This window comes from Manacus candei, unplaced genomic scaffold, assembly GCF_025592945.1.
Source record: "Manacus candei isolate 608988 ecotype Guabito, Panama unplaced genomic scaffold, ASM2559294v1 h1tg000017l, whole genome shotgun sequence".
In the NCBI taxonomy this organism is placed as follows: domain Eukaryota; kingdom Metazoa; phylum Chordata; class Aves; order Passeriformes; family Pipridae; genus Manacus; species Manacus candei.
In genome coordinates this window covers 28,181,272-28,209,038 of record NW_026138065.1, presented here as the reverse complement: position 1 = coordinate 28,209,038, position 27,767 = coordinate 28,181,272, and the positions used below count along the sequence as shown (strand labels likewise).

The 27,767-nt window shown below is 39.7% G+C and overlaps 1 protein-coding gene across 4 annotated transcripts in view; it reads left to right on the top strand.

The window, feature by feature from the left end:
• The window catches only part of FSHR (follicle stimulating hormone receptor), an 87,838-nt gene extending 60,383 nt beyond the window's left edge, over positions 1–27,455 (top strand). For 3 of the 4 annotated variants that reach the window (XM_051783704.1, XM_051783703.1, XM_051783706.1), the window contains 6 exons: positions 6,096–6,167; positions 8,323–8,400; positions 12,134–12,202; positions 12,322–12,396; positions 17,203–17,388; positions 23,412–27,455. In XM_051783704.1, the coding sequence (XP_051639664.1) occupies positions 6,096–6,167; positions 8,323–8,400; positions 12,134–12,202; positions 12,322–12,396; positions 17,203–17,388; positions 23,412–24,639 (1,708 nt within the window). In that variant the 3' untranslated portion in view covers positions 24,640–27,455. Of the gene's footprint in view, positions 1–6,095; positions 6,168–8,322; positions 8,401–9,553; positions 9,566–11,025; positions 11,128–12,133; positions 12,203–12,321; positions 12,397–17,202; positions 17,389–23,411 lie in introns of all 4 variants that reach the window. The other variant, XM_051783707.1, reaches the window with a different exon arrangement.
• The last annotated feature ends 312 nt before the right edge of the window (positions 27,456–27,767 follow it).

The following is a 27,767-nucleotide window of genomic DNA, read 5'->3' as shown; positions in this document are numbered from 1 at the left end:
GCCCAGAGCAAGCTGCTATGGGTAGTACAGTTGTTGGATGCACAGATGAGTAGAAAGAATGAGAGTACATTTCTGTCATACAAAATTGAAGAAGAAAAAATGTGAACACACTAATGAACACACTAATCTCAGTGGTTGTTTAAATGTGGGACACAGAAATCATAGCTTGTGAGGAGAAGGTAAATTCCCTCTTTAAATACCTGAAGTAGTGAAAGTTTTTCTCTTGACTTTAGTGGATGTTGCCTCTTCTGAACATTTGTTATTCCACACTCTCATACACATTGACTCAAATATTCAGAGATTCTACCTGTATAAAAATTCAGCTGCAGCAGCAATACTATGGCCTACAGAAGCAACAGATTAAAAATACAGAGGATTGCTTGTCTGCCTGTCCATTCCCCTCTTCTCTTTAACTAGCTTTACTTGCTAGCTGTTATCAGAGGGAAATGTATTTTGAGTAGATTTTAAGCTTTTTTCTCTTGTGGGCATACAGGGCTGGAAGAGACTCTCCACACTACTGTATTCTATTTTGTCCTGGATCCACTTCATATATCCCAATAATTAAGTGCTATTTATTGACATTCTTGATGCTCTTCACTGTTCCCTGCTTTCTTCTTTTTTCTGGAAGAGGCTTTTCCAGAAACTCAATGATTTGGTGACTAAAACATTTCCTTTAATTTTATACATGACCACTTAATTCACATTCATTCTCATGCCAAAGCTTTTCTCTAATTTATGCTCAGAAAATTCATCTTTGGTGTTTACTCCACTAATGTATTTATGCTGCATTCCTGCTGTGCCTACCTTTTAGGAGGCAAACCCCCCCAGTCTTGTATGACTATAAACAGTACAAAAGGTGCAGGCTTCATGGCCCAGAGCTTCTGAGCAGATGAATGTAGGTGTTGTGCTAATTTGTGGAAGCTGTTCTGGGCATACAAATCAGTGCAACACTGCTGGCTTCGGTGGAGCTACATCATTTCTCACCACAGGGACCAGGAGCAGGACACAAAGTCCCTTTTGGAGCCTTCTAGGTAGCAGTGGGCCCAGGTGTGATGCTGAGTTACATCATGCTCAGATCACTCTCTCTTTCTACAGCCACACCTTCATGTTCTCTCTTGGCACATTTCTGTAGGAAAGTCTGCCATTTTCTCCATCCCCTGGTTTCACTCACTAGTGCTTGCCCTTTTAGAAACTGAAAAGGCAGAAAGCTTTACTGTTTGAAAGAATAGGATAGTTAATTTAATGAGAAAGTAGAAACCTTGATGGAAGGCTGTAAAACAGCATCTGGTAAAGGTAACTCAGTCCTTGTAGTCACCTTCCTATGACACGCAAGGAAGGGTCAGTTAGTGAAAATACAAGGCAAGATGCTGAGGGAGTAAATGGATTGATGATTTTTCAGTTCAGTTAGTTTTTGTTTTGGTTTGAGTTGGGTTTTTTTGTGGTGGTTGGCTGGGGTTTTTATACAATGCAGAAGTAAAAGATTGTAAACGTGTGGGACTATAATTTAAAATAATTCAGAAACGAGTTAAGCATCTATGTGGATAGAAAAGCCATCAACAGCTATTGCAGAAATGATAAAAATTTTAAGGCCATGAAAGAAAACTTGTAAACCCTTGTATGTTACAGCCTAATTTTCACATTAATTGCTGGAAGTTAGGAGTAGGACATGATTTCATCAATATCTTGTCATAAAACAGATTAGGAGATTCTGTCTGACCATGTAAGGAGGTATAGTCAGACCCAGTTGCAACCAGCATGACAAAGCACGAAGACTTGAGTACCTGCCCATTGTTGGATCATTGTGATTCTTCTGAAGTGTCCAGCTATGATGTCTGTCTGGCAGGGTACAAGACACATGGTCTGATTCCTTACACAGTGCTGCGACTGTGAGAGAACTGTCAAAACACAACTGGGAAAAATCTTCCAGAAAAGTATATATTTACTGACAGTTTTCATATAAAAACACAGAGACTAAAACTAATCATTCTTAGTGCCAAGACTGAGCCCAAGTACCACAGCCCATCAGTTCCTTGCGTTGCTTGCAAGGCTTTCTCTGTGCTTCTTCAAAAATAATTGTATAGCCACTAGGCCTTATTTATGGACAGGCAAGAAGCTCAGGATAGCATTGTCATCCTCTCATCAGCTTCATGGGCTTGTTACAGCCACCAGCTGTTGAACATTAATATGCTTTTATCTCTGTCACCTTGGGTACAAATACATTTCCTGCTCACCCCACTCCCTTTGTCTCCTGCACCTCATCATTACTAGTATGGCAAAAACACTAAGGAGAGAAAAATACTGAAAAAATGCCATGCTGAATAGCCTAAACCTTCTAGAAACACACAACTTTAACTTTCTCACCAGTCTTTTAGAAGAAGTGAAGAGAATTGCTAATTGGTCTTCTAGGGTATATGCCAGAGCGACAGACTGCTTCAAAATGGTAACTTACTGACCTTTTCATTGGTACAAGATTATTTATCTGGCTCTCATTAAGGAGACCTGTAGCATTGTCTGTTTAATAATGTAGTGATGGCTTTTCAAACCCATTTTCTTTCCAAAATTAGTTCTCATATGTAATCTGTGTCCTTTGGTTCTTTTTTAGAGGGATGTTGACGTTCTGTATTAAGCAATCTCAGTTTATGATAGAAAGACTTAAATGCAACACTCCTTTCAGGTGAATTTTGAGACCATACAGCTGAGTTGCTGGGGTGGAGAGGAAATGTAGGTCACCAAGGCATGTGTTTTGTCTGCAAAAGGGCTCTGCAAAGTCTTGCAGTCTCCAAAGTCTTGCAGCTGCTTGTACCTGCCTGGTCTTATTTCATAGAGGATCTGACACACTTGTATCTGACACGCTTCCTAAACCCAAACCTGTGCTTGCTGCAGATGCAGCAAAGTCCACATAATTACTGATCCTTTGCATAGAGTTGACTCTTCAATAAAGAGAAGTGAAGCTCCACTTCTTCCTTTTGCATGGCAGCTTCATGGTTAAAGACCTTCCACCAGAAGTGGATATTGCAGATTTAAGAAGCCTGGGGTATGAGAGTCAGAGGAATGTCTTGCTGGAATCAGGCTCATATGCAGCATGAAATAACCAGTGTGATTAAGAGACACAAAAATAATGCTTCCTGAGTGATGTTGTATTTATCTCTGCCTACCTTGAGTTTGCAATTTAGCAAATACCCACAGTAAATTGATGAGGTAAACTGTGTTCCCAGATTTGTCAGAACGGCTCCTACAATTTGGCATAAAAAAGAGCAGACGTGTTGCTATATCTGGAGATAAGCAGCCAGAATCTTCCAGGAATTAGTTTCGGAAAGTTTTTTTTTTTCCTCTGCTGATCGTGGTGCTGTGTTTTCTTAAGTGCTGACTCCGGTAAGCCTTTTCAGAAAGACAATTAATGCTTTGGAAAGCAGCCATCAGCTGCCTGAAAAAAAAATAGGTTCTTACAAAGCTGTTTATGCATGGCAAGGGGGGACTCAGTTGTAACACAGATTAAAGAGGACACTTGTTTAAAGTGAGGCTACTAAGGAGGTATACATTATATGGTAAATATATTGACAAAGCTGTCCTGCAGGAAAGATATTCAGTAAATTGTATTATCTGCATTCTAAAAAGATTATCCACTTAAAGGCCTCTGGAGATTTGCTGGTTGAATAAAAAGACAGGGAAGATCTAGGCTGCAGTCTAGCTAAATATTTTTTTAGTTCTTCTACTGCATTTAATTAAAAGAACATCCTCTCCTGCTCCTAATCACCATTCCGCACTTCTGTGCAATCAAGTGCCTTGTGCCACCTGTAGATTTACTTCAATATGTAATGATTTGACAAAGATGCTTTCTTCTTCATCTCATGCTGCTCAGTTGACACCAGTGAAAATTGAGCCCTGAACACTTTGGAAATACTGGAAAGATCAGAACTTAACCCAAGGCATTGAGGATATTTTTTTCACACATGTATGGTGAAAGCCCTGCTAACCAATTTGGAATTTTGATATGCTGGGAGGAAGTTGCCACTGGGAGCAGTGTTTGAATAGCATATGTTAGAATACTGTCACTTTTCATTGCTGCACCATGAGGACTGACATTTTCTTGGGAAAGCTTCTGATGTCTTTTCCTCTGTCCTGCAATAGCCACACACTACTTGATGGCAGTTTCCTTCTTCATTTACCTACTAAAGGAAATGCATGCCGTGATTTGTATTTAAAAGGGCCTTTTAAAAGAATTGCATCAATTTTTAATGCATGACTCATTTAAAATTAAAGGCAGCTTTCAACTAAAATCTTGTATATCTCCAGTAATTTAAAGAATGTATTTTAAAGTACTGTAAGGAGGAGTTAGAGATTCTTCTTCTATTGCTTCTAATTTTTTTTTTGTGAACTCCTTTTATAAAGTATAAGTGCAGAAGTGCTTTAAGTAATAAGGACCTTGTGTAATGCACCTGCTTCATTAATCATGCTTTCTATTTAACTGTATGTAATAGTTTTTCAAAGGCATTTTTGTAGAGCTTTCTTGGTCACATATGACAGCTGTTATTTTTAAGCTAATGCAATGTCAGACCATCCTGACTCCTGAGACGAAATAGTCATGACATTTTAGCAACTTTCCCAAATTGGCTTCTTGAATATTCACTATACTACTTTAATTTTTCCCTGCATGTAAAGTATTGCTTTCTGTTATAAGATGAGACAGATCAAAGTTGGCTTTTCAGCATCTGAAGATACCCAGATACCATCTCAGGGAGCTCAGAGCAGTACTTATGCCAGTGAATGACTATTTTATGGACCTATGTGTCATCCTGAGTTCCCAAATGTAGGATTTGGTTGTCACATGCAGGCGTTCAGTTTCAGTTCAGATTATGAAATCTGAAAGATTGCAACTCTCCTGAAATAATCTAGGTTCATAAAAACCATCAGATGAATGATGTTACATTTTTCCAGTCTCAGCCAGTCCTTTCTGTTACAATTCAACTATTTCAGGAATGATTCTGAAAAAAAAAAAAAAACAGAAGTCACATCTATTAATGAAAAAATATTTTTTTTAAGTGCCAGGATAAAAAATACCTTCTATATACTATCAATATATTCCTTAAAGAACCAATATTCTCAGTGGAAGGTCACCTTCTCTACCATCTCATATATTAAACCCACAAAGATATAATTAAACTTTCAAGAAACCAAATTTTTTCTTTGTTTAGTGGAACAAACATGAGACTTTTTGGTGTCTGTGAAAAACTCCCAGATGGTCAGAGTCCAGCCTGGTCCAGCTCCTCCCTCCTGAACTCAGCCCTCCTTCCAGCCATCAGCAGTCACCAGTCATCTCCTGCTGCATGGCAATATCATGTTGGTCCTGCCCTTGTTACTGCTCTGGATAACAAAATTTGCTTAAATTAAACATGGTACAGCTCTGTGAATACCTGTGACCATGTGTCCTCACTGACTGTGGGCAGAGGGTTATCCTTCAAAGTCAGCATTTCTGGGATGGTGTTTCACGGACAGGAACTGCAATGCAGAGGTCGTGATGCTCAGTGCAGTGGGAGGGTGGAGGTAGTCAAGAACAGAGTCTCAGGTCCATTTCCACTTGCACAAATTGCTGAAATGTTGCCATGTGTTTGGTTCCTCACTGTCAGAGGTGCTGGGGAATAAAGTGACATAATTCTTTCCTGATTTCATGAATTAATGGTATTTCCCATGGAATTAATGTATCCTCTATTAGAGTAGAAGGTTAAAATTGTGGTAATTGAGTTGATACTTTTGTCTTAAAACAGCTACTATGAAAATAATTATCCTGTGTCAGTGCAGTTGATTTCTTAGAATACAGTTGGGAAATTGATATGGAAAGTTTCCTGAGATCATCAGGAGGGACTGTGTAATTATCCAAGGTAGGGTTTCTCCTTTTAATTCAGTGGGGCAGAATTCAGCTTGCAGTTTGGAGAAAAACCTTTTTAAATTACAGTGTGAAGTTTCCTATTGGCAAACCCAACTTTTTGGCTAACCTCTGTCTTTTGTGGCTGCCATTTTAAAAGTCGAGTGTTCTTTTTAAGTTATCAGTTTTTTCCTGTGGCAGAGCAAATAATCTTCGTCTGTTCTCCCCCCCTTAGGTTAATATCAAATACTGGCCTTCGGTTTTTACCTGCTGTCCATAAGGTTCAGTCTTTCCAGAAAGTTTTGCTGTAAGTTTGAACGTTTGCTTTTTAGTTTTCAAAAGCTCCCTTTGAAAGTTCTTCTGCTCCAACAAAGCCTTTCAAGACGTGATTCCCCTTGCGTTCATTTATTGGCTTCACGGTATCATTTTGGGCTGTAATTTTGCAGGCATTGATGATAATGTGGCTCCAAGGGTCTCAGTTCTCTCTAGGTCTCCCTTCTACAAAGCCTTGTAACTTGCACTTTACAGATCACTCTTCCTTAAACTACACTGTGAGCATGTGTCTGGATGGCCCAGGGGACAGTAACAGCCTTTTACTACTCTTTCACAAGTTGAAATCCAAATCAGGATGGTGGTAGTGGAAATTTATTGCCACCTGGTGACAGTTTTCTGGCCAGCATGGGAAGAGTCACTGATCTCAGAGCCATGTTCCATGAAAGGTGGCCACATCACAGAAGAAAGGAAAAAAAAAAAAAAAAGAAAAAAACTCTAAACTCAGGGAATTATCTTTACCATGCCTTTTTCTCCCCTTGCAGTAAAACCGTCCAGAGAGTGAAAATTTTTTTCTGTAGAAAATTCAAGTGCCAACAGGGAACAAAAATATTTGTGTAAAATTCTGTGTGAAAACAAGTTATTTTTCTGTTAAAGCACCTTTTATTCTGTTAAAAAATGTGTATCAGAAAAAGACTGATTTTTTTTTCACCAAAAAAATTTTGACATGCATTTTTCAATCAGTTCTTAGTATAATTCAAAGCATTCTTTTGGACAAGATTTATTGTTAATTCACATGCAAAGTTCTGCATCTTCAGATATTTGATTGGAAGATTTCTAGCTGCAGAAACATTAATCCTGCAATTGTCTTAGTTGTAGCCATTAATATAAAGAAAAATGCATATAAAACATAGAGAGAGATGTCTGAATATAGTATACATACATATAAGACAAGAAATCTATTTCTGCAATACACTTGACATAGGTAATTCTGAGAACTTCACTCCTCAAAACCATCAAGCAAATGCATCAGAGCCTTCCACCTGTATCCCTTGGTATCCCTAGTCTTAACTAGAGTGGAATTACTGTGTTCTGCAGAGCAGGAGTTATTTGGTGGTTTTTTTCAGGTGAAACTCCTCACTTTCCTGTAAGAATAAGAAGACCTTGATACCATTTGAGTCCCAAACTAGGCCTTGGTTCAAACCCTGGTCCCATTGGAGTCAATAAGGAAAATTACCATTGGCTTCAGTTGTGCCAATATTTAAGTCCCAACAGTAGGTTTGGATAGGACATTGATATTTATAAAGGGCTCATGCAGATCCTTAGCAGAGGGATACAGTTTTCTTGTATGGGTACCTTGCTCCCTCCCTGTTCCTGCCTCTGCTGACCTCAGTTTGCAGAATGAAGCCTCTCTGTAAGTGTCACTTAATAAAGAGTTGTGGTTGCATGAGATAATTTTGGAACCACGCTTAATTTCAAGCTTTGCGGACAATTAATTTCATTCTGTGCTTTCCAACAGGAACAGCATGGAAACAGCCATATCCCCAGTCTAAATTATGAGTAATACTATTTAACTTCTTTGAGGCCTATTTTGAGCCAGCAACAGAACGTTCCTTTTTTCGTATCAGCCACAACTGAGGAAAGGCGGAAATTCCTACTTGTCAGTTCAACCAACTGCATTGGCAGGGCTCTGTGTCTTAAGTTCTTAAGCATATACAAAGCTTATAAGCAACCCTGTTGACATCAGCAGGGGAATGATTCATGGGCTGGTAGGTACCCTGCTGAATCAGGCCAAAAAGGCTAATGGTTTTCCTTCTTCTGGCTGGGAGGCTGTGAGAAGGGGTGGCCTCACAGCCCCTCAGATTGCATTTTCTGGGTAGTATGTTTGCTGGAGGAACTATTTCATCCACCTCAGGGTTATAGACCTGCACTTTTATGCATTTTAATGACTTCAGTCTATTTGGGAGGAAAGTATGGGGGTGTTGGAAAGGTTTTGTTCCATCCTTTTTTATCAGGAAGATTTGTGCTCTGCAAAAAAAAAAAAGTCTTGAAAACTTACATCATTACCCTCAGCCTATAGTACTTCTTCAGATTGAATATAAGGGAAAATACTGTGTTTGAAACAGCATATTGTATTGAAAGGCTCACAGAAGTACAAAAAGGTGTAGTTTCTAATGTATTTTATTTTTCAGAGATATTCAAGACAATATCAATATACGAGTAATTGAAAGAAACTCATTCATGGGCCTGAGTTCTGAAAGCGTGATTCTGTGAGTAGACATAGAAAATTCATTATTCTCCTTGTTACCTCATTTCTTTTCCAGAGCAGGGTCAACAAAACCAGGAGTTGAACACTATTTCATACACTTCCAAATTCAATTTGATGTTTTAGATTTCTCCCCTGCCCCTGAGATCTCTGTATTCTGTTTTCCTGACATGAAAAAATTAATGTTTTGGGGGTTTTTTGTTGTGTTCTAGTCCTACTCTTTATTTTAAAAGCACAGCAGTGAGCAAATTTAGTAATTACTGATGCCAAGGTTAAACACCTACAGCAACAGTCCATGTGATACAAATTGTGTTCAAGAGGATGGCATGACTCATAAATATTTACAGTCAGACATACCATTCAAAGACATTTATTACTTGGACAAAACATATGTAGATGTTGTGAAAATATGGTATATTTGTATGCAATGTTAATGCATTGATACAGGCTGGTTCATAATGCAGTTTCAAGCTGCATGGTTAGATGACTCTACATTTGACTTGAACAGTCATGTATTTTAATGAACTAGCTGGCTTCTTTGATCCTTTCTGTCTGTATATCAAAACATACTGTTTCCTTGCTAACAAGCTGCCTTCATTTCACCTACGCAGTGGCCAGACTGGAAAAATTTCCCCCTCTGTGTGTGTGGTTTACCTCACATACTGAAGCAGACAAGCAAGATTTGAATTGACTGATTGGGCTCACGTTGATTTTGGTGGGAGCAAGGTCAGACCATCAATAATTGAAGACAGGCCAGTAGCAGGTCACTTAGCTTTATCTCTCCTTTTCCCCCATCAGTTATGCACAACCTCTGTCTACTTCAAGTTCTGAAGTTTTAAATACAGACACACAGACACATATACACAAAGGTTTCCCAAATATTTATTCAAGTAATGACATTGCAAGTACACTGGTTCATCTTCTCTCCTGTAATGATAATATTAGCTGCTCAGGTGGGACTTTGTATTTTCAGAGCACTGCCCAACAAGTACTGTGTATTTCCATAATACCACTAAGGGATGAGATACATATCCCAGATTTTTGCTGTGCTTTGACCTCTCTTTGCCACTTGAGCAGATGGAATTGACTTCTCTTTTCTCCCCAGAATGTCTCATTGCCTATATCAGGAAGAAATTCTTTACTGTGAGGGTGGTGAGGCACTGGAACAGGTTGCCCAAAAAAGTTGTGTGTGCCCCATCCCTGGAAGTGTTCAAGGTATGGTTGGATGGGACTTTGAGCAACCTGGTCTAGTGGAAGGTGTCCCTGTCCACAGTAGGGAGTTCGGAACTAGGTGATCTTTAAGGTCCCTTCAGATCCAAACTATTCTGTGATACTATGCTGGAATCACTGACTGGGTATTGAAAGATAGTCCTTTCTGAGGACTTAAGGCTGCTGGTTTGTTAGCAAAATTGGCCTGGTGATGTATCATGTCCACTTCCAGCTGCTTTGCCCTGCCTCCTCAACAGCCCCATTGCCATGGGCTCCCAGCACCCACCAGTGTGTGCAAGAGCAGCAAGAGCTGTGCAAGCAGACCTGGCCACCACCACCCTGGTCAGGTGATGTCCTGACTTTACTGTGGTTCTGCTCTGGGACAGAGGCCCTGCATGTGCCCTTTGAGAGTCCCTGATTAGGTTTTCCTTGTGCTGTGGTGAACTTAGCTCATTTTAGACCCATATTTGCTTATTTTCTATTCAAAACTGAAATCACAGCAACGCAACAGGAACTTTTGGTTGAACATCATTTAGTGAAACCTGACATGTCAAGATGATTAAAATTACCCAGAATCCATTGAACCCCCAGATTCTACAGAGAAACAATTTTAATAGGTTTAGCTGTGGCGGGCTCTGAACTTATTTAAGCCAGTAATTCGGATTGCATCTGAACTTATGCTATGCATGGGATCAGCTCAGATGGGAACTGAGGATACATATGATAATAAAGTGCTAGAAATTTATGGAAGAAATTCACCTTGTTACCAGGTCTGCATAGGCTCTAAGATAGGTCTTTCCTGCCCTGAAATAGTGTGTAAATGGTACCTCAGGGGCAGTGACCTCCTGAACTGGGAGAATTTTAAAGCATGTTTTAAAAGCCTACCATAGCCATGAAATGGTAAGTAAAGGCCCCTATATCCAAGCTCTGGATCTTCTCCTCCATTGTCACCTGTTGCTAATATAAGATTTAGTGGAGTCAGTAAGAATGCTGGTTGAAGTGAGGAGAGAATTTGTCTCAAGAAAAACTTGTCTATAAGTACTATAATGAGGTCTTGGGATTTAGGTAAATTTTTTTTTGCCCTTTTTACTATTCCAGTGCTATTAGACAGGTGACAGGAGTGCATAGTCCACCCTGTATGGCAACAGTGACTCTTTTTTACGACCTTAGTATCTCATTGCATTAGCATCATGTTCAGCAAGAGAATGCAGCTAAGTGCTAATACTGTGATTAAAAACATATATATCAGCCTGGCAGCTACAAATGGATAGGATCAATTTAATATAATAAATGTTTAAATGCTGTAAGCAGGGACATGTCTCTCCTCTGTGCCTGCTCACTCATGTCTAATAGTGCTTGCAAGCGAAGGGGACGGTGACAGTTCTCCTGATCCGACCTGACAGACATTATAAACACAGAGCTGTGTACATCTGCCTGTCATGGTCAAAAGAGTAATCCTTTCGGCCAGACCCTTAACTGATTTTCATGCTGACCTTAGTTCACCACCTCAGACCTTAGATAAGTGGGTCACTTGCATGCTCAGCTTTCAAAGTGAGTTAGGAAAAAAATGTCCAAGTTTGCTGACAGTTTAATTAAATCAGGCCATTTCTGCCATCAATCAGACCTGTCATTGCCTGTTGGAGAGGGCGTGAGCTGCAAAGTGACGTTTAAAGTGAGATGAAAGATTGCACCATAAAGATGATAAATATAACTGACCCAAATGTAAATTTTTAGGACCGTGAAGGGACACAGGGAAGGACATTAAACGTTAATTAGGTAATGCACTGGAGTAAAAACTTGGCAGAAAGCCCCAGGAGCATCAATTCCCAATTTCATTACCTGTGTCTCCTTTTGGGGGAAGAAGCCTGGGGAGGTGGGACTGGGGCAACAGAGCAGGCAGGGAGTGTAATTTGTCAAGGAAGCAGACGCATCAAGAATCACCCACTTTCCACAGCAGTTTGGCACCACTGCCACCCCTCTTCTGCCCTCCTGCCTGGCTCAGTACAGTCAGTCCCCCTCCTCCACCTGCCTGGCTGAGCATGTGAGACCATGGCAAACAGCAGTCTTTTTTCTCTAATAGCTGGCAAAGATTAAGCCATGGCTCGGAGTTTCAAAATTGTCTTGCTAAACAGTAAAACTAAAAGGCACTGACAGCGCCAACAGGAAAGATCCTGGTCTCACCCCTCTTGGGATTAACCTGGAACAGCCACGCCAGCTCCTCTGCAGCCCTCCCAGTGGAGCCATGAGCAGTGCCAGCATCTTCACCAGCTCTGTCCTTACTTCAGAAACTTACTCTAGCTGTCATCTCTGATGGTAGCACTCATCTGCCCTATTTGTGTCTGTGCTCCCCTAAGTCTTTGTCCGAATATTGGGATCTTACCAGCTAGTATTCATAGATATTTCACCATTTTAATATCCATTTAACAATTTTATTTGCTTGAGATTCCTTTCACTGCTTTGAATTACATACATTTTAGTCATGAAGCATGAATAAGAACACAGCTCTCTTTTTCTTTTCTCTATTGCAGATGGCTAAATAAAAATGGAATTCGGGAAATTGAGAATCATGCATTTAATGGAACATATCTGGATGAGCTGTAACTATTTCTGTTGTTTACTATTCTGAAAAGTGATAATTAGAAGATAGTAACTGCTGCAAGATTTTTTTATTTTTTTTTATCTTAGATTGTTTCAGCACAACTATTGTGTTTTTCAGAAATCTAAGTGATAATCACAACCTGGAAAAATTGCCAAATGAGGTCTTCCAGGGAGCCAATGGACCTGTTGTTTTGTAAGTAATATTTGGACAATACTTTTCTCATTATTGACTACCTAGAAAAGATCAGAGAAGAACATACGAGTGCCAGTATGGATTTCAACATCTCACAAACGTTGAACTTCAAAACCAGACATGTAGTTCTGAATATATTAAAAAAAAAAAAAATCAGTCTAGATCCTTGTTTTCACTTTGTCCTCAAGTTTTTGAAGTATTTCGAGTGAGAGATTTAGGTTAAGATTCCTCTCCATGGTTGATTAAACTGTGTAAGAGAGTAGTACTTTTGCTTTTGGTTATTTTTTGCAGAGAAAAATGCTTTTGGTTTTTTGTTTGAGCAAAATGAAGAATAGGTGAGTGGTTCTCCGCGCTTAAATCTGGATTACTTGCCACTGAAGATCTGCCCCTGTATCTGTGAAGCTTAATTCTAAAGAAAAATTCCTATCCTATGGTGTTAGGGACTGGGATGTCCCATCTCCTGTAGAGATAGGTATGAGACACATCCCACACAGTTACAACAGGATATCTTTGGTGGGTGATGAAATGGAAACTGAGATCTCAGTAGTAGAGAATTCAGCAGAAGGATGCTCAGGAATCTCAGTAACCATTATTTCAAACCATGGTTTGCCATGGGGTCTGAAAATGCCTGTGATTGTGCAGAACTGCTTGTTTTCCTGAGTTCAAGCCACAACATGTAAGAGCTGCAACAGAGATGTAGGAGTCTTTTTTTGTCTCACCCATTCGTCAGAACATTTCTTTCTTCCCATCTATCCCGCTTATCCAGAGAGGACTAAAAGTCACCCAGAAAGAGTGAAAGGGGTCATTGGAGCTCTTGCAAGATTTTACACAGATGTTAGAGTGGTTAAAAATCTAAAATGGAAGGAGAAAAATGTCCGATTAACCCTGAGTTCAGTCCAGAGCTCTTCTGAAGGCATTTTGTTTCCACATTGTGATGGCCAGTGCACCTATGATATAAAGAGCTATGGTATGGGTTACTGTATTCTGTTTCACTTCCCTCACTTCCTAAAAGCATCTTCATTCTTTGGAAAAGACTGCCAGTGGAGCATCTTTTCATCAGTAATGTCAGAAATGTTTCTTAGGAAAATCATTGTTTCCTGTAGCAAAAAGTAACTGCATTTTCTTTGCAAGCTATAACTGATACAGTCATATTCTGGATGTTTATCAAATTGATTTGCCTGTGGTTGAGATTCATTTGATAGTTCAATTTCTAACACTGAGTTATTTGCGTAAAAAGTTTTCTGTTCCATTACCAATACATCCACTATTCCATGGATGGGAAATTACCTTTTTATCCTGGATGAGATCATGAAAGAAGAGCCTTCTTGCTCATCCATCAGCGTAGTGTACACCAGGGATGCACTTTCACTTGTGGAATGATTGACCCATAATCATATCTTTGCTGGGAGAAATAGTTTTGCTGCAATCAAATCCATGTTGCAGACCACAATGTTTTATTAGAATGAACATCGGGAGATTTAACTCTTGACCTTCTTAAACCGGTGTTCCACAGTCAATTAGTTTCAACTTCTATTTTATAATTCAGCGTATTAAAATAATGTGAAAGGAACACAAATAATCAGAAAGCACCAATCTTAGCCCTTGTACAGACTACAGAGTTTCACAAATCAATTCCTCTCTCAGACTTACTGCTCTTAGCTGAATTAGAATATCTCTTTTGGATAGACATCAAGTTTTGAATTAAAAGATTTCAGTGCTGACAGTAGGCAAGTAAATCCAGCAGCTAATAAATCCCACACCTATACATATTGCTTCTATGCAGAAATACACTGTATTTCCAGCTTGGAGTTTCATAGCTTCAGTTTTCAGCCATATTGTTTCATTTAATTGTTTTCTGCTGCTCTCAGAGCTGTAGTGGCTTACACCAGCTTTTGCTGGTGTCCTTAGTTCTCTGACTATGTCCTATGGGAAACCCACCTATGGGGGCTACAGGAGAGTTCCAGTAGATCCCCAGCTCAACAGCTGAGTCCCTGAAGCGCAGCCAGAGATCAGTTTAGATACACGGAGAAAATTCTCACCAACCGCTTTACCGCCCTCTGCTTTCTGCTCCAGCAGCTATTTCCCACCATTTCTGTATGTGCCTTTCAAACCTCATCAGCTGGTCAGTATTTTTGCTAATCCAACAGAGACTCCCAGTGGGAAAGGGAAGTGATTGGAAGAGAAGTCAGATTCATTTTCCTGTTCCTGCACCAGCTGCTGTCAAGGCTGATGACTAACAGCCAAGCAGAAATAATACAGGAACACATATTCCAATTGGTGATGCCTTGTGGTTTGATTTCTTATTGCCACTTTATGATCTTGTTCATCATGATTATTTAACTTATCAAGCCTCTAACTAAAGAGCAACATCCCAAAGAACTTCTTCACTGAGATCTGTGTGTGGTAACTCAGTGGAGTAAGTTACTAAACCACCCTCACAATGTCTATGTTTGCTGTTTGGGGGCATGCCAGTGATCTATTGATAACTGTCCCTCACAGACATACCAAAAAACCCCTGCAGGAGTTTGCAAATCAAATTCCCTAACTCAATTCTATTTATGTGCAATAATTAACATAAAAAGAAAAATTGTTAAAATAAGAATAAAATATTTTTGTGGGAAAAAAATTTAATATTTATGAAATTATTTAAAGATTATGAGAGTCACAGTAACCTTTTTGCTATTTTTAAGTCCAAGTGGTATTCCTATTCATATTTGCTCATTATTTCCACTCATTGTAATAACAGTTTGGATTTGGTAATGATTTTTAGCTAACAAGACAAAGAAAACATTTTCCATGTTCTTTTTCAGAATTATGAAGTTTCACATGCTCTTAATGATGCCATGAGTGATGCTGTCTGTGGATTTAGGCAGAAAACTGCTGTTTAGTTGTTGGCTCGTGAGCATATACTCTGGGTGACAGTTTTCATTAGGCAGTGCATTAAGGGCAATAGTCAGCCCATGTGAAAATCGAGACTGCTCATTGCAACCTAATTACCTCTTCAAGTGTCCAAGTCAGAAATGGATAGCCTAAAATTTCTCATTGGTTGCTGTTTTCAGCTCCTGTAAGAAACAGACCCAGGACCTCAGAACCCTCTCTGTGAGAAGTGTGGCTTCTCTCATTCTGCCCTGCAGAAGTTCATAGTATTTTTGAATACACTGGTCTATTTTCCCTTCCAGTAGAAATTATGGCCCTAGGTCAAGGCAGTGAAGGGGAGTCTGTGTTTGCTCCTCTGCTATCACAGTTCATGGTCCAGTTGTTGAAGGTGGTACATTCCTTCAGAGCCTGGATGTAGGCACAGCATGAACACATCATCTTTACCCAACACCAATTTTACAAACCACTTTATCAGCTGCCTACGAATTTGTTAGGTTTGGCTGGAGTTCAAACAGAGCCCTTCCCTGGCATTAATTTTGTTTCTTAAACCAGAGAACAGAGATGCAAATGTGTGTATGGTACATAGCAACTGTCTAAACTTCATTACATGCTGCTAAAACCTGGTCTCCCCCTCACAAGACACCACTCTACTGTATTAAAATGACAATAAAAACAATTTGTGCAGTTGGGTAATAGAGATCAAATAACATATTGTCCTGACATCATATTGTTACAGATGAATTGAAAACTGTATCTTCAAGGGGGCATGGAGAAAACTACAAATATTGTCAGTTTAATTCCCCGATTAAGGAAAAATTCTGTCTTTTCTTGGAGAATTAAGAGCAGAGCAGCCTCAGCAAACACTGTAGCCTGGATCAGTCTCAGCCCATAAGAGCACAAAGGACTAAGGGAGGAGGACAGGGTGATTTTGTGCAGTTCATTTTTACCTTTTAAGAGAAAGAAGGGTGTTCTCATGCTGTCATGATCCAAGGGACAGTTTGTGCCCCAGTGAGGGAAAGCTGGAGACGTTTTGCCCCAGCTGTTATACCCTGAAGTTATGGGGAAGGATTCCCAAATATCTCAGCCTGGAGATGGAGTACACTTGGTCCTTCTTCCCTGCATGGCACAAGTCAAGATTTAGTGTTTGCAGAATGTGTTTCCTTTTAAAAGCCCCTCTAATGGTCTCTTTAATACATTCATGGGTGCTGGTTTCATCGCTGCCTCTGATAGCCTGTCCAACACAGTAATTGCCTTCCACATAAATACACCTCTCCTAACCTCCTGTAATCTTGTCCCATTCTTTGCTTCAGTCTGTGCTGTATTTGTTTTTTAAACCTCTGGGAATGTTTTGTTGGTTTGGTTTTTTTGTTGCTAACAGTCTGAACAATGTCACCCCTGTCTGTCTTTAATCTTCTTTTCTTTCTAATGAGCACAAAACCTGATATACTCAACCTGTCCTCACATTTGTACCCCCATGTGAGCTTCTTTCTTTGTGTTTATTGCTTTTTCCACAACAGCCTTCCCATGATGTGATGATCATACAGCAAACTTCTACTGCGATTTCATCAGCCTTTTTTATCCTGTAAGAGTATTTTGGGATGATTGTTGCATTTACTGGGTATTTCTAAACCCAGTATCATATGGTGCTAATGGTTTATGCCCCTGTTAATTCTTACCCAGATCATTATGGGACCTTTTTCTTTATTTCTCACAGACTAACATTGTTTGATTGTTGTTTGCAATGCATATTAGTTCAGTTTGCTGGAGGAGCACCTAATTTTTCACCGGATCCTCTTTTTAGTGTAGATTTCCAGGTGATCTGTTTCCAACCACTACTCTGAGAATGAGTAGGACAGTCTAAAACACATATCTCTTGTTGAGCAGAAGTAAATTTGCTTTTTACTAAGATTTTCATCTGTTTTCTTAAAGGGATATTTCAAGCACGAAAATCAGTTTCCTGCCAAGTCATGGATTAGAACTCATTAAGAAGCTAAGAGCAAGATCTACACACAATTTAAAAAAGCTTCCTGATCTAAGCAAATTTAGATCTTTGATTGAAGCAAACTTCACGTATCCTAGCCATTGCTGTGCATTTACAAACTGGAAAAGACAAAAGTAAGTGATTTAATTTGTTTTTCTTCTTGGCGCTTTTCAGCATTTGATAGTAAATTAAAGAAAATTCTTCAAAGTCTGGATAGAAAAGGTCTCTTTAGAGCAGGTAAGCAAATGGATAGAAATAAATAAATACACAATACATACAGGTTTTTGCATGCTACACAGTGTACTGCCTCCACATTACAGGGAATTGTTAAATTCTAATAGCTGTGTTAGCTTACCATCAGGATTTTCCCCAGCTGCAGCTCTGTCCCCACCTATTGTAGGTCCATGTTTCACTGGATCTGCTGTCCTGGATCAGCCTGGAGCCATGCTGAAAACATTAAACAGAAAAAGTTTGATAACTTTTCAGGAGGTAGCTGGAGAGAAAGCCGTGTTTGCAGAGAAGCTGGTCAATACTCGTCCATCGATTCAGGAGGGTAACAGGACCACTGAGTGATGCAAAATACTGTTCTCTCAGAAAGCCTCACTGATATTGGAACACTGTCAAGCCAAGCATCAGAGATACCTTATCTCTTGAGTTGACATCGACAATGTTTTTGGACGTGACTTCTGAAATGGTTAACCCAGAGCAGGTCCATTTTACCCAAATCAACAGAGGGACTGTGGGACGGTATGGTGTCTTTTTAGACTCCAGTTGTAATTCTCCATGCTTATCTTAATTTTCCATTAGTGAGTTGCAGTGAGACTTCAGGTATCAATGACTCTTTTTGAGTATTTTCACCTGCTCAGGCAGTCTTGAAACGTACACTTCAAGTAGTTAATGAGCCTCCTGAATTTGTGCCACTGGAAAACATGAGGAGCTGATACCTCTGGAAACCCCTGTTATTGTTTGAAGTTCTTCCTTTACTGGATGTCCTGAAAGACTTGAACTTTGCCATGGCAGAAAAAAAAAAAAGTCATGAACCATTGTCATAAATCAAGACATCATCTTCAGAAGTTGCATAAAACTTCAAAGAACAGTAAAACCATGCAGAAAAAGCATAAACTGTTAGTAGCTTCTATTTTAACACTTAAAATAGCCATTTATTGTACTTTTAGCATTGTATTGTCACCAAACAATGGAAGATAACTGAGTTTGCTTGTGCTGATAGCTAATAAATATCACCTACATGTGTTTGCAAAACTGTCTGCATAAAGAATGCAAGTGCGATGCCTGAGACTGCAGGGATAAGGGAAGTGTCTGACAGAACCCATCTCCCATTGTCCATTTTTGTTCCAAAATGCTAAACTGTTCACTAGAACAATTTATCAGCGGGAGATGTTTTCACATACTTGTGCAGTCTTATGCAGACACAGTGCTCGGTAACTTATATGTAGGAATGGGTCCAGTCCTTCCAGCCCTGATGACAAAGTGGTGTATTCCAATGAGTCCAGTGAAAGCATGTTTAATCCTGAATCTGCAAAGGAGCGGTGATGTCACTACGATTCATATTTTTGAAGGTACTTGGCTTCTGGGCTGCTTGGGCCTAAACAGGACCCAAATCACAGAATCCACTCCTTAAATTAGGCAACCGGACTTTTCAAAAACAGAGTAAGAGTTGCTATTGAAGGAAGGCTACAGGAGGAAACAGTCCTGATCGTGTGGTAAGCTGCCAGTATCTAGTCCCCTCACTTGTGCTTTAAAATAACTTCCTTGTCACACACTCATCCCAGGGAGTTGAAGACCACAACACTCAGTTTTCCCCCTGTGTAGCCACTCTTTTGGAGGCCTTTGCCCTGGCAGGCAAGAAGCCAAGGAGAACATGAAACATCGCGCTTTCCACAGCTCGGGTAAGCGTAATTTTGCAAAGAAATGCCAACAAACCTGTGCAGAGCTCACACAATCTAGGTAAGGATGGCCAACAAGCTGGGCTGGAGTACCACGCAGTGGTGGGGCTGCTTCTGGAGAAGTTTGGTCACAACTTCAGTCTCCTATAATATCAGGTGTGATGCAATGGGGAGAAATAACATGTAAGTTGGAGATGCTCTTGTTTATGACACATGATATAGGACTACTTGAATGAATGTGGCCATGAACTGTACAACCCTGGTCAACAGAACAAAATTGAATGTATTTATATATGTCTTTAATAGCTACCAGATGTATTTTTTACTAAATATTAAGTATAAATAGAAATTTACTAGAATTTTTCTGTTAGCTGCTTTTTAACATAATTAAAAATGGTAATTTCTTTCATACAGTCATGTGTCTTGTACTGAAATTGGTGGGAAACTAACGTCCTTTCTCCACCTTAAAGAGAGAAAATGGATACATGTGTTCAGTTTGAATACTGAAGATATTACAATACACTTCAAAAGAGATGAGTCACACATAGAGTAGCTACACCAGCTTTCATTTCAAAGCAATTTTCATGACAGCTGGCACAAATTGTGAGTGCATTGAAGGCTTCTCAGGCTGTTTAAAAGTTATTAATAGTTTGTATAGTACTTGATCACACAACATGTAATATTTTTTTGGCAAGAGCTGTACTTGGTTCAGTGCTGCAGCATCACTTGTGGTGGTGGGAACCATGATGTGTCCTGACTTGTCATGCACCTTCACGGGAGACAATCATTATTCTGTGACTATCTGGCTCTCAGAATACTTCCAGGTAGTCCAGGGAGTATAAAAAGGATGCCTTATCACCCCCAGAAGTGCATTTCTAAGGATCACAGCAGCAGCTGCTGTTCACATGGGAACTCTGGGAAGGAATTAAAACAGGGATGTGTGGCCCCTTTCTGGCTGCCAGTTTATGTGAGATTTTCCCTCTTTGACACTTTTGCAGCACTCAAACTCTTAGAAAAAAATAAATTGCCATAGCAAATCCTGGTTGGTCACCTCTCCCAAATCTGTCTGCACCAGAGAACAGGTGCTGTCGTGATAATGGGAAGCTTAAACCTGTTACAGCGACAGTGCTTTCCAAATTTTGGAGAACGTCGAATCAAGCTCTGCCAGTCTGAGACACAAATTTTAAGATAATTTTTATGTTTTTCCCATTCTCGTAAGGACTATATGCTAAATATTGATCTGTGAATTGATCACGCTTGAATATTGTGATGCTGGCCTAACAGAAGGTAAGCTGCATTCTTAAGTCTGGTACAGTGTGTTGAACTCCCTCACATTTTTCTGTGACTGGAAAATAATATCCTTGAAGTGTGGATAGGGCAGAGGTTGGATGTTAAAACTCTCAACTTGACATATACCATTATGAACTTCAGTAAGCTTTTGGCTTTCTTTGACATAAAGATCGCCTTCTACCAAAAAGAATGACATTGATATGACTCTGTCCTTACACTTGATCGTTATTCTTCAGAGGACCTGTCACTTGAAATCCTACTTTTTCAAAAAATGTGGCAGAATCAGGAGTCATGTTTGGGCCTTGTCTCATGAGAACATACTATCAGTTGCTCACAACTCACCTGATGTCACCTTTTGGTGAGAATGATTGGTTTGAGATAGGGCTTAATACAGAACCTAGGTTAAGACTATTTGTTCTGCTGAGCATGTTTCTCAGCACACAAAATCCTGCTGTCACCAGTTCCAGACAAAGCACATAAAATAACAACTTGTACAAAGGTAGTAATTTTTGTTTATTTTTGTCAGAGCACTCTGTCAATTTCAATTTTATTCTCTAAGTTGTCCTGTCTCTAGTTTATTTTTCTAGTTTACTTGAGCAAAATAATGCTGAACAGTAACAGAGTTTTACAAAGTGAATAAGTGGAGTGTATTACAATACCCACAGCCTCAAAAGGAGGCAGGGACCCACCCATCCCTTGGCAAACAAGGTTTTAACTTGTTGCTCTGAATGCACTGCACAGCCCAAGGAGTAAACATCACAGGGCAAAGATATGGTAAGGAGTCAGTATTGGAGGATGCCTCTTCCTTCCCATGGGATTTCACAGCTGCCCCTCTTACCTGCTCACAGTTCAGGTAACCAGCCTCGTCACCCTCCTCGGAGCAAACACAGCAGCTAATTCCACGGGACCCTGGTTCTACGTGGGACCACTGGCTGTAAAATAATTCAAGAATTAATAAATCGTAATAATCAGAAATATTTAATTGGCCTCACATAGCAGTCTTGCCAGGGAATAGACAGCTCCAGGCAGTGCCTCCATAATTTGGGAAAAGGTTTACTTTTAACTAATGCTGAGAAATGATTGGATACAAACATTTCATTCAGTTCATTTACGAAGAACCACCAATTGCAGTACCCCGGCTGACTGTTGCACTAAAAATGAGTGACTTTCTGTCCCGTTATTGCTCCTTAGAAGCCTATATTCCCTTTCAGCTAGAGAACTGTTGATATATTGATCAATACAGTGGACCCCTCACTCATCCTTATGCGAGTAGAACACAGGGGAGCAAAATGTAATGCCTTGTTATTGCTGTTGTGACCTTCATAGTGCATATTTGACCTCACGGAAAATCAGTTTTCTGCCTCAGTTGACAGGCAAGATAAAAAATATTGATAATGGTAGAGGATGTACAGAACCTCATAGGAAATGTCTCTCACCTTCTGGTGCTGGGCCTTCATTAGTTTTCCTTTCTTGCAGACCTTTTAAACTCAATTTTTGGAAGATATAGTGAGTGCACAAAGTCAAAGGGTAAAATTAGGTTACAAAGAAGAATTCTCCCTTTTAAGCCACTACCAGTTGTTCAAAATTTTCAACCTAACTTGTCTAGAAAGTTCTTGTCTTGACTGTACTGAAAGTCAGGGTGGAAGATAAGCTGGGGTCCTGTCCTAGAAATTTTACACCTAAATTGCAGTCTGGGTTGTAGCTGAATGTAGGCAGAGCTGAACTGTGTTGGTTTTGCAACACATTTTCCCCTGCTTTATTTCCTAACTCGGATTAGGTCTGCATCCAAAACTATGGATTATAAAATCCATAGTTATAAAACGCAAGTTTATGGGACAGCAAACTTCAAAGCCTAGGAGAAGTTGTTGTAAAGTCTGACCCTTCATTTCATGTCTATACAGGAATATATCTTGATATTTCTTAACTTGATGGACCTAGTCATCTTTCTATCATCTCAGCCAAAATATTTTTTCTTTTGTTTGTCTAGGGATGGAGAAGGGCATAGAGCTAATACTCTATGAAATAAAACCAAACACAAAACTATCAAAAATACTAGTTTAACCTTCAAAGGCTTTTTTTTTCCTTGAAACTCTTTTCCTTTATTTACTTGTGCTGCTAAAAATTCTTGGTGTGTTTAAAAAATACTTTCTGGCAGAAACAAAAGCAACTACTTCTTCCATTAAAATGTTGGTTTGATTTGGTTTGGTTTGGCGTGGCTTGGCTTGGGTTTGCTTCGCTTGCTTTCTAATCCATTTTCTTTGAAGAACAGTTTTCAACAAAATGGTCTACCATGTCTTGTGTTCATGTTGGCATCTGGCTTCTAGGTATTATCTGGAAACCTGCATGAGCTTATTTGTGTTGTTTATTTATGTTACTGGCCAGTAATGTTATGAGATACTTAGAAATAAACAACACAAACTGGAGGTGTTCTATGCCCTGATGGAGTTATAGAACTATGCCACAGTGATGGTCAAAACCTCTAGGAAAAAGGGAATTTGAGAATAATATTAAGGGATCATAGCATTATTGTGGTTCAACAGAGTCCTTATGAACACAGATGAATTGACTAATTCTTCAAAGCTCAGTCTTACATTGCTATTCATCATCATGTATTTTCCCCACGCACAAATCAGCTTATCAGTGACAGGCTATGTGAGAAACTCAGTTCAAATAAGGGAGGCTTCTTAGAGAGGCTGTTATCCAGGTGGATAACTCTATCATGGGTGTTAGGCAAACATTAGGCTTTTGTTTCCCTTACATTTTATGATGTTTCCAAATCACTTACCTGTTCTTGTAATATTTTATAAATAAGGACCAGCCAGACTATTAATTTCAAGCTCCAGGTAATCTATATAATTAGCTAAACAGAAAAACTGAGCTGTTAATGGAAACTGGATGATTTTGTGTTGTATGCCTCACACTGTGTCTCTTAGCTTCCAACTCCACTCTTTTTACAATTTCAGCACCGAATTACATCCGATATGTATCATGTCTCAGGCCAAGAAAGACCTTAAGGAGCAGCCTGGCGAAAAGCTACAGATACAATCCACAGCTGAAGATTATGTTTCAAGCTATGGCATAGGATTTGATCCAGCAGAGCATGACTTTGACTACGGTTTATGCAACGAAGTAGTTAACGTAGCTTGCTCACCAAAACCTGATGCTTTCAATCCATGTGAAGATATCATGGGATACAACATTCTAAGAGTCCTGATATGGTTTATCAGCATTTTAGCTGTCACTGGGAACACTGTTGTTCTCATTATTTTAATAAGCAGCCAATACAAGCTCACTGTACCTCGCTTCCTGATGTGCAATCTTGCATTTGCAGACCTGTGCATAGGTATCTATCTGTTGTTTATTGCATCTGTGGATATCCAGACCAAAAGCCAGTATTACAACTACGCCATAGACTGGCAAACTGGGGCCGGATGCAATACTGCAGGATTTTTCACTGTGTTTGCGAGTGAACTCTCAGTCTACACACTGACTGTGATCACCCTGGAGAGGTGGCACACCATCACCTATGCCATGCAGCTGCACCGCAAGGTTCGATTGCGTCACGCTGTGATTATAATGGTTTTTGGCTGGCTGTTTGCTTTCACAGTAGCACTTCTGCCCATATTTGGAGTCAGCAGCTACATGAAGGTCAGTATCTGTTTGCCCATGGATATAGAAACACCATTTTCTCAGGCTTATGTTGTATGTCTTTTAGTGTTGAATGTGCTCGCATTTGTGATTATATGCGTGTGCTACATCTGCATCTACTCCACTGTGAGGAACCCCAATGTGATCTCTTCCAACAGTGACACCAAGATTGCCAAGCGCATGGCCATACTCATCTTCACAGACTTCCTCTGCATGGCACCCATATCCTTTTTTGCAATATCAGCCTCACTCAAGGTTCCTCTCATCACAGTGTCCAAATCCAAGATCCTTCTGGTTTTGTTTTACCCCATCAACTCCTGTGCTAACCCTTTCCTCTACGCCATTTTCACCAAGACTTTCCGCAGGGATTTCTTCATTCTGTTGAGCAAGTTTGGTTGCTGTGAAATGCAAGCCCAGATTTACAGAACAGAGACCTCCTCATCTGCTCCTAATTTCCACACAAGAAATGGTCATTGCCCTCCTGCATCAAAAAACAGTGATGGCCCTATTTATTCATTGGTTCCTCTGAATCACTTGAACTGAAACACTTGCATGGATTTGTGTCTGAGGCAGTGTGATAATCACTTCCAACAGTGCATTTGAATAATGACTTCAGCATAGCATGTAAATTTATGTTTTATGAGGAAAGAAAAAATTAATTCCACGTTGCTATTTTTGTTCAGTGAACAACCATCAGAGATGGCACATCATCTTCATCAGCTCTTGAAGACCAAAATGCCAAAGTCTTCTCATAGAATTACCTTAAGAAAGAAATTAGATCATAAACCAGTATCTCCCACCATGCAGACAGAGATTCCCTTCATTCTAGGAAGATGTTAGCTGCTTATTGAGAATTAAGTAGTGTTTATATACAATTGAAAGAAAAAAATATGTAGAAATTATTTCTTTTCATGTGAAGTGTGTTATAACAATGACAAATAATTAGGTTTTTTTCATTAATTGTAATTCCTGGGCTTGCAGGAGACAGAAGGCCTACTTAAGCCCTCCTTGAGCACAGACTTACTAGGAATGAGAATATCCTGTGTTTCCATTTCTGTTGACCACTGCAGAAGGGCGGAAGACATCTCCAGCTATGCTGATGTTTTCTGTTCCACACTGCATGGACCTGCCTTACTCTGCACAGAAGTGTCACTTTGGGTGGGTTTTGTGTTGATGTAGATCAGCAGGCTCAGAGAAACAAATTCCATCTAAGTTTGTCTCTAGAAGTTGGTTTGGTTTGGAGTTTGTTTTCAAGGTAAGAAAGCACAAGAACAAAGGCAGGAGAAACCCCTTATAATAAGGAGGATGTTCTCTCAAGTTGTTCTCACAGAGTTGGGTTGAATTCACTTTTGTGTGTCTGGGCCCCTTGGATATGGCAAGATGGGCCAACAGGCTGCCGTAAGATGATACAAGAGGCAGGTTTACAATACAATGATATTAGTGCATTAACCTGCCTGGCCTGTGTAAAGGACAATGGACCTAGGTATGGCTTTTGAAACCCTGAATAAAAGTATAAAAGTTTATGGGAAATCCTAATTTTTTGTAAAATATTTGTAGGATTTCCCCTTCCCTTCAGAAAAAAAAAAAACACCTTTGTGTGCACATTATCAGATGATGGTCCAGATTGGAAGATCTGAAATAAACCATAAGATGTGTATGTTGAATTAACAAAAAAAAAAAAACCAAAACTTTTCATCCAGATTTCCTGATTTTAGAGGATTTTTTACTGAGATCTCAATGAATGTACAGACTTTTCACATGATTTGCATATCAAACTTTTTGAGGGTTAATCATTCCAAATTGCATCAAAGTTTTAGGGATGGGTAGGATTTTCTCATGCTGATTGTGTGGATATGTGTGGATATGTGGGCATAAAGAAAACACCAAGAGAGGATTCTGGGCTTCATTTCCCCCTCGAAAACAGTTCACAGTTCTGCCCCATGAGGTTATAAATCTTTGGAGTCTTCATGGTTAAATGTGATGTGCTTTAAATATTTCCTACCTACAACTCATAAAATTTCAGTAGCAAATCTCGATGCTTCTATCCATAATCTCCCATCATCAGCTTCACATTTCAGCATCTGAACCTGATGTGAATAACTACAGGAGGCGATTATTCATTCAGTCCTAGCCGGGGAAGGAACTATCAGCTCCCTAGTGCATAAAACAGGGGAGACCAAAAAGAGTGTGTTTTGGGAGTTGTTTTGGGATTACACAAGTAACACTCGACCCAAGATCCAGGGGAAGGAAGAACAAAAGAGAAGAGCAGGAAAGACAGTTCATCTCTGGGAAGATCTTCTGATTATTCAAAGGAATGATTTTTTTCACAAATACTTTATATCATATATAGTGTAATGGTGTGCAGCCATTAAAACCCATCCTGATGGAAATGACTGAATGATGATGTTCCAAAATGACAGATACCCTAGTTACATTTAAAAAAGGCTCCTGATTCTATTCTTGGGCCAAAAATGAGGGGTGTTATTTGACAAATACTACCCCATTTTTGTTGATAAATAGGGAAAATTCTTGCAGTGCATCACGTCATGCTTTTTTGCCTGGGTGCTGTCCATTTGCCAAGGATGAGACCTGGCAGTTCAGGAAAGCACAGGCATCATAGTCTAGAAGCCAGTTTTGTAAGCAGTCTTGTCAGGCACATGGGCTTGATACATCTGATCTACTTCATGCAAACCCATTGCCCAGACATTTGCAGAATTAGGACGCAGTTAAATATGCTTTACAAATTAGCATCCCTAAAAAGAGACCTTGCAGGATTGTATCTTGTGTACAGAGTCAGATCAGCACCAAAGTGATGAAGCCACCTTAGCCCACAGCTCTTCCTCCAGAGGATGCTAGATTTGATACTTGAAGAGCAAGTAGAACCTGCATAATTGAACACCTTGCCTTGTCCCAGGCAAGAGGACATGTCATCCTGCCCACACTGCTCAGGAACTCTGGTGGCAACTCAGGCTGTGGCAGCACCTCCAAAGCTGGGAGATTAACCGTGCAGTTGCCAAGACAAAAACCTCCTTCTTCTAGTCCTTAGAACCCCTTGGCTTTAACTTTTCTTTGGATTTTAATATTCTTAATTTTCCAGATTTTGAGACACATTGTGTGACCTGTGTCAATGTCCCTGTATGGGACATTGGTCTGCTTGTAGCAATTTTTTAAACAGTGTTTTTTGTTTGAAGAAAGCAGTATAAGAAAAAAATGCAAGATACATTTGTAATGTACAAAAAAACCTGCTGGTGTCTGGTGTGGATTTTCTCAGCACTGAACAACATGTTTATGTTGTAAACTCTAAACTGTTTTACATTTCCCTTTTTGAAATCCATTTTAATAAAACCGATATCACAACAAAGTGCCTTGAGAACAAGTGTATGGCCAGAGATATGCTGACAAAGTATGCAATAAATGTTACTGCTTATCTGGAGAGCTCCATTTTTGCGGCACAGCCTCCACAATCAGGTCACTGTGACCTACAGATGAAGCTCAGCTGGTGAGAGACTGCACAGAAAACCCTCCTGTAGAGTCCTGGAGAGTTAACAAAGCACAGAAAGGTATGTTTGAAACCTCTTCAACAAATAACATACTAAGACTGTCCTGTTTTGGGTTTTTTTTTTACAAATCTCTTCTATTAATTCATATTTCTTATGAAATAAGATATTATC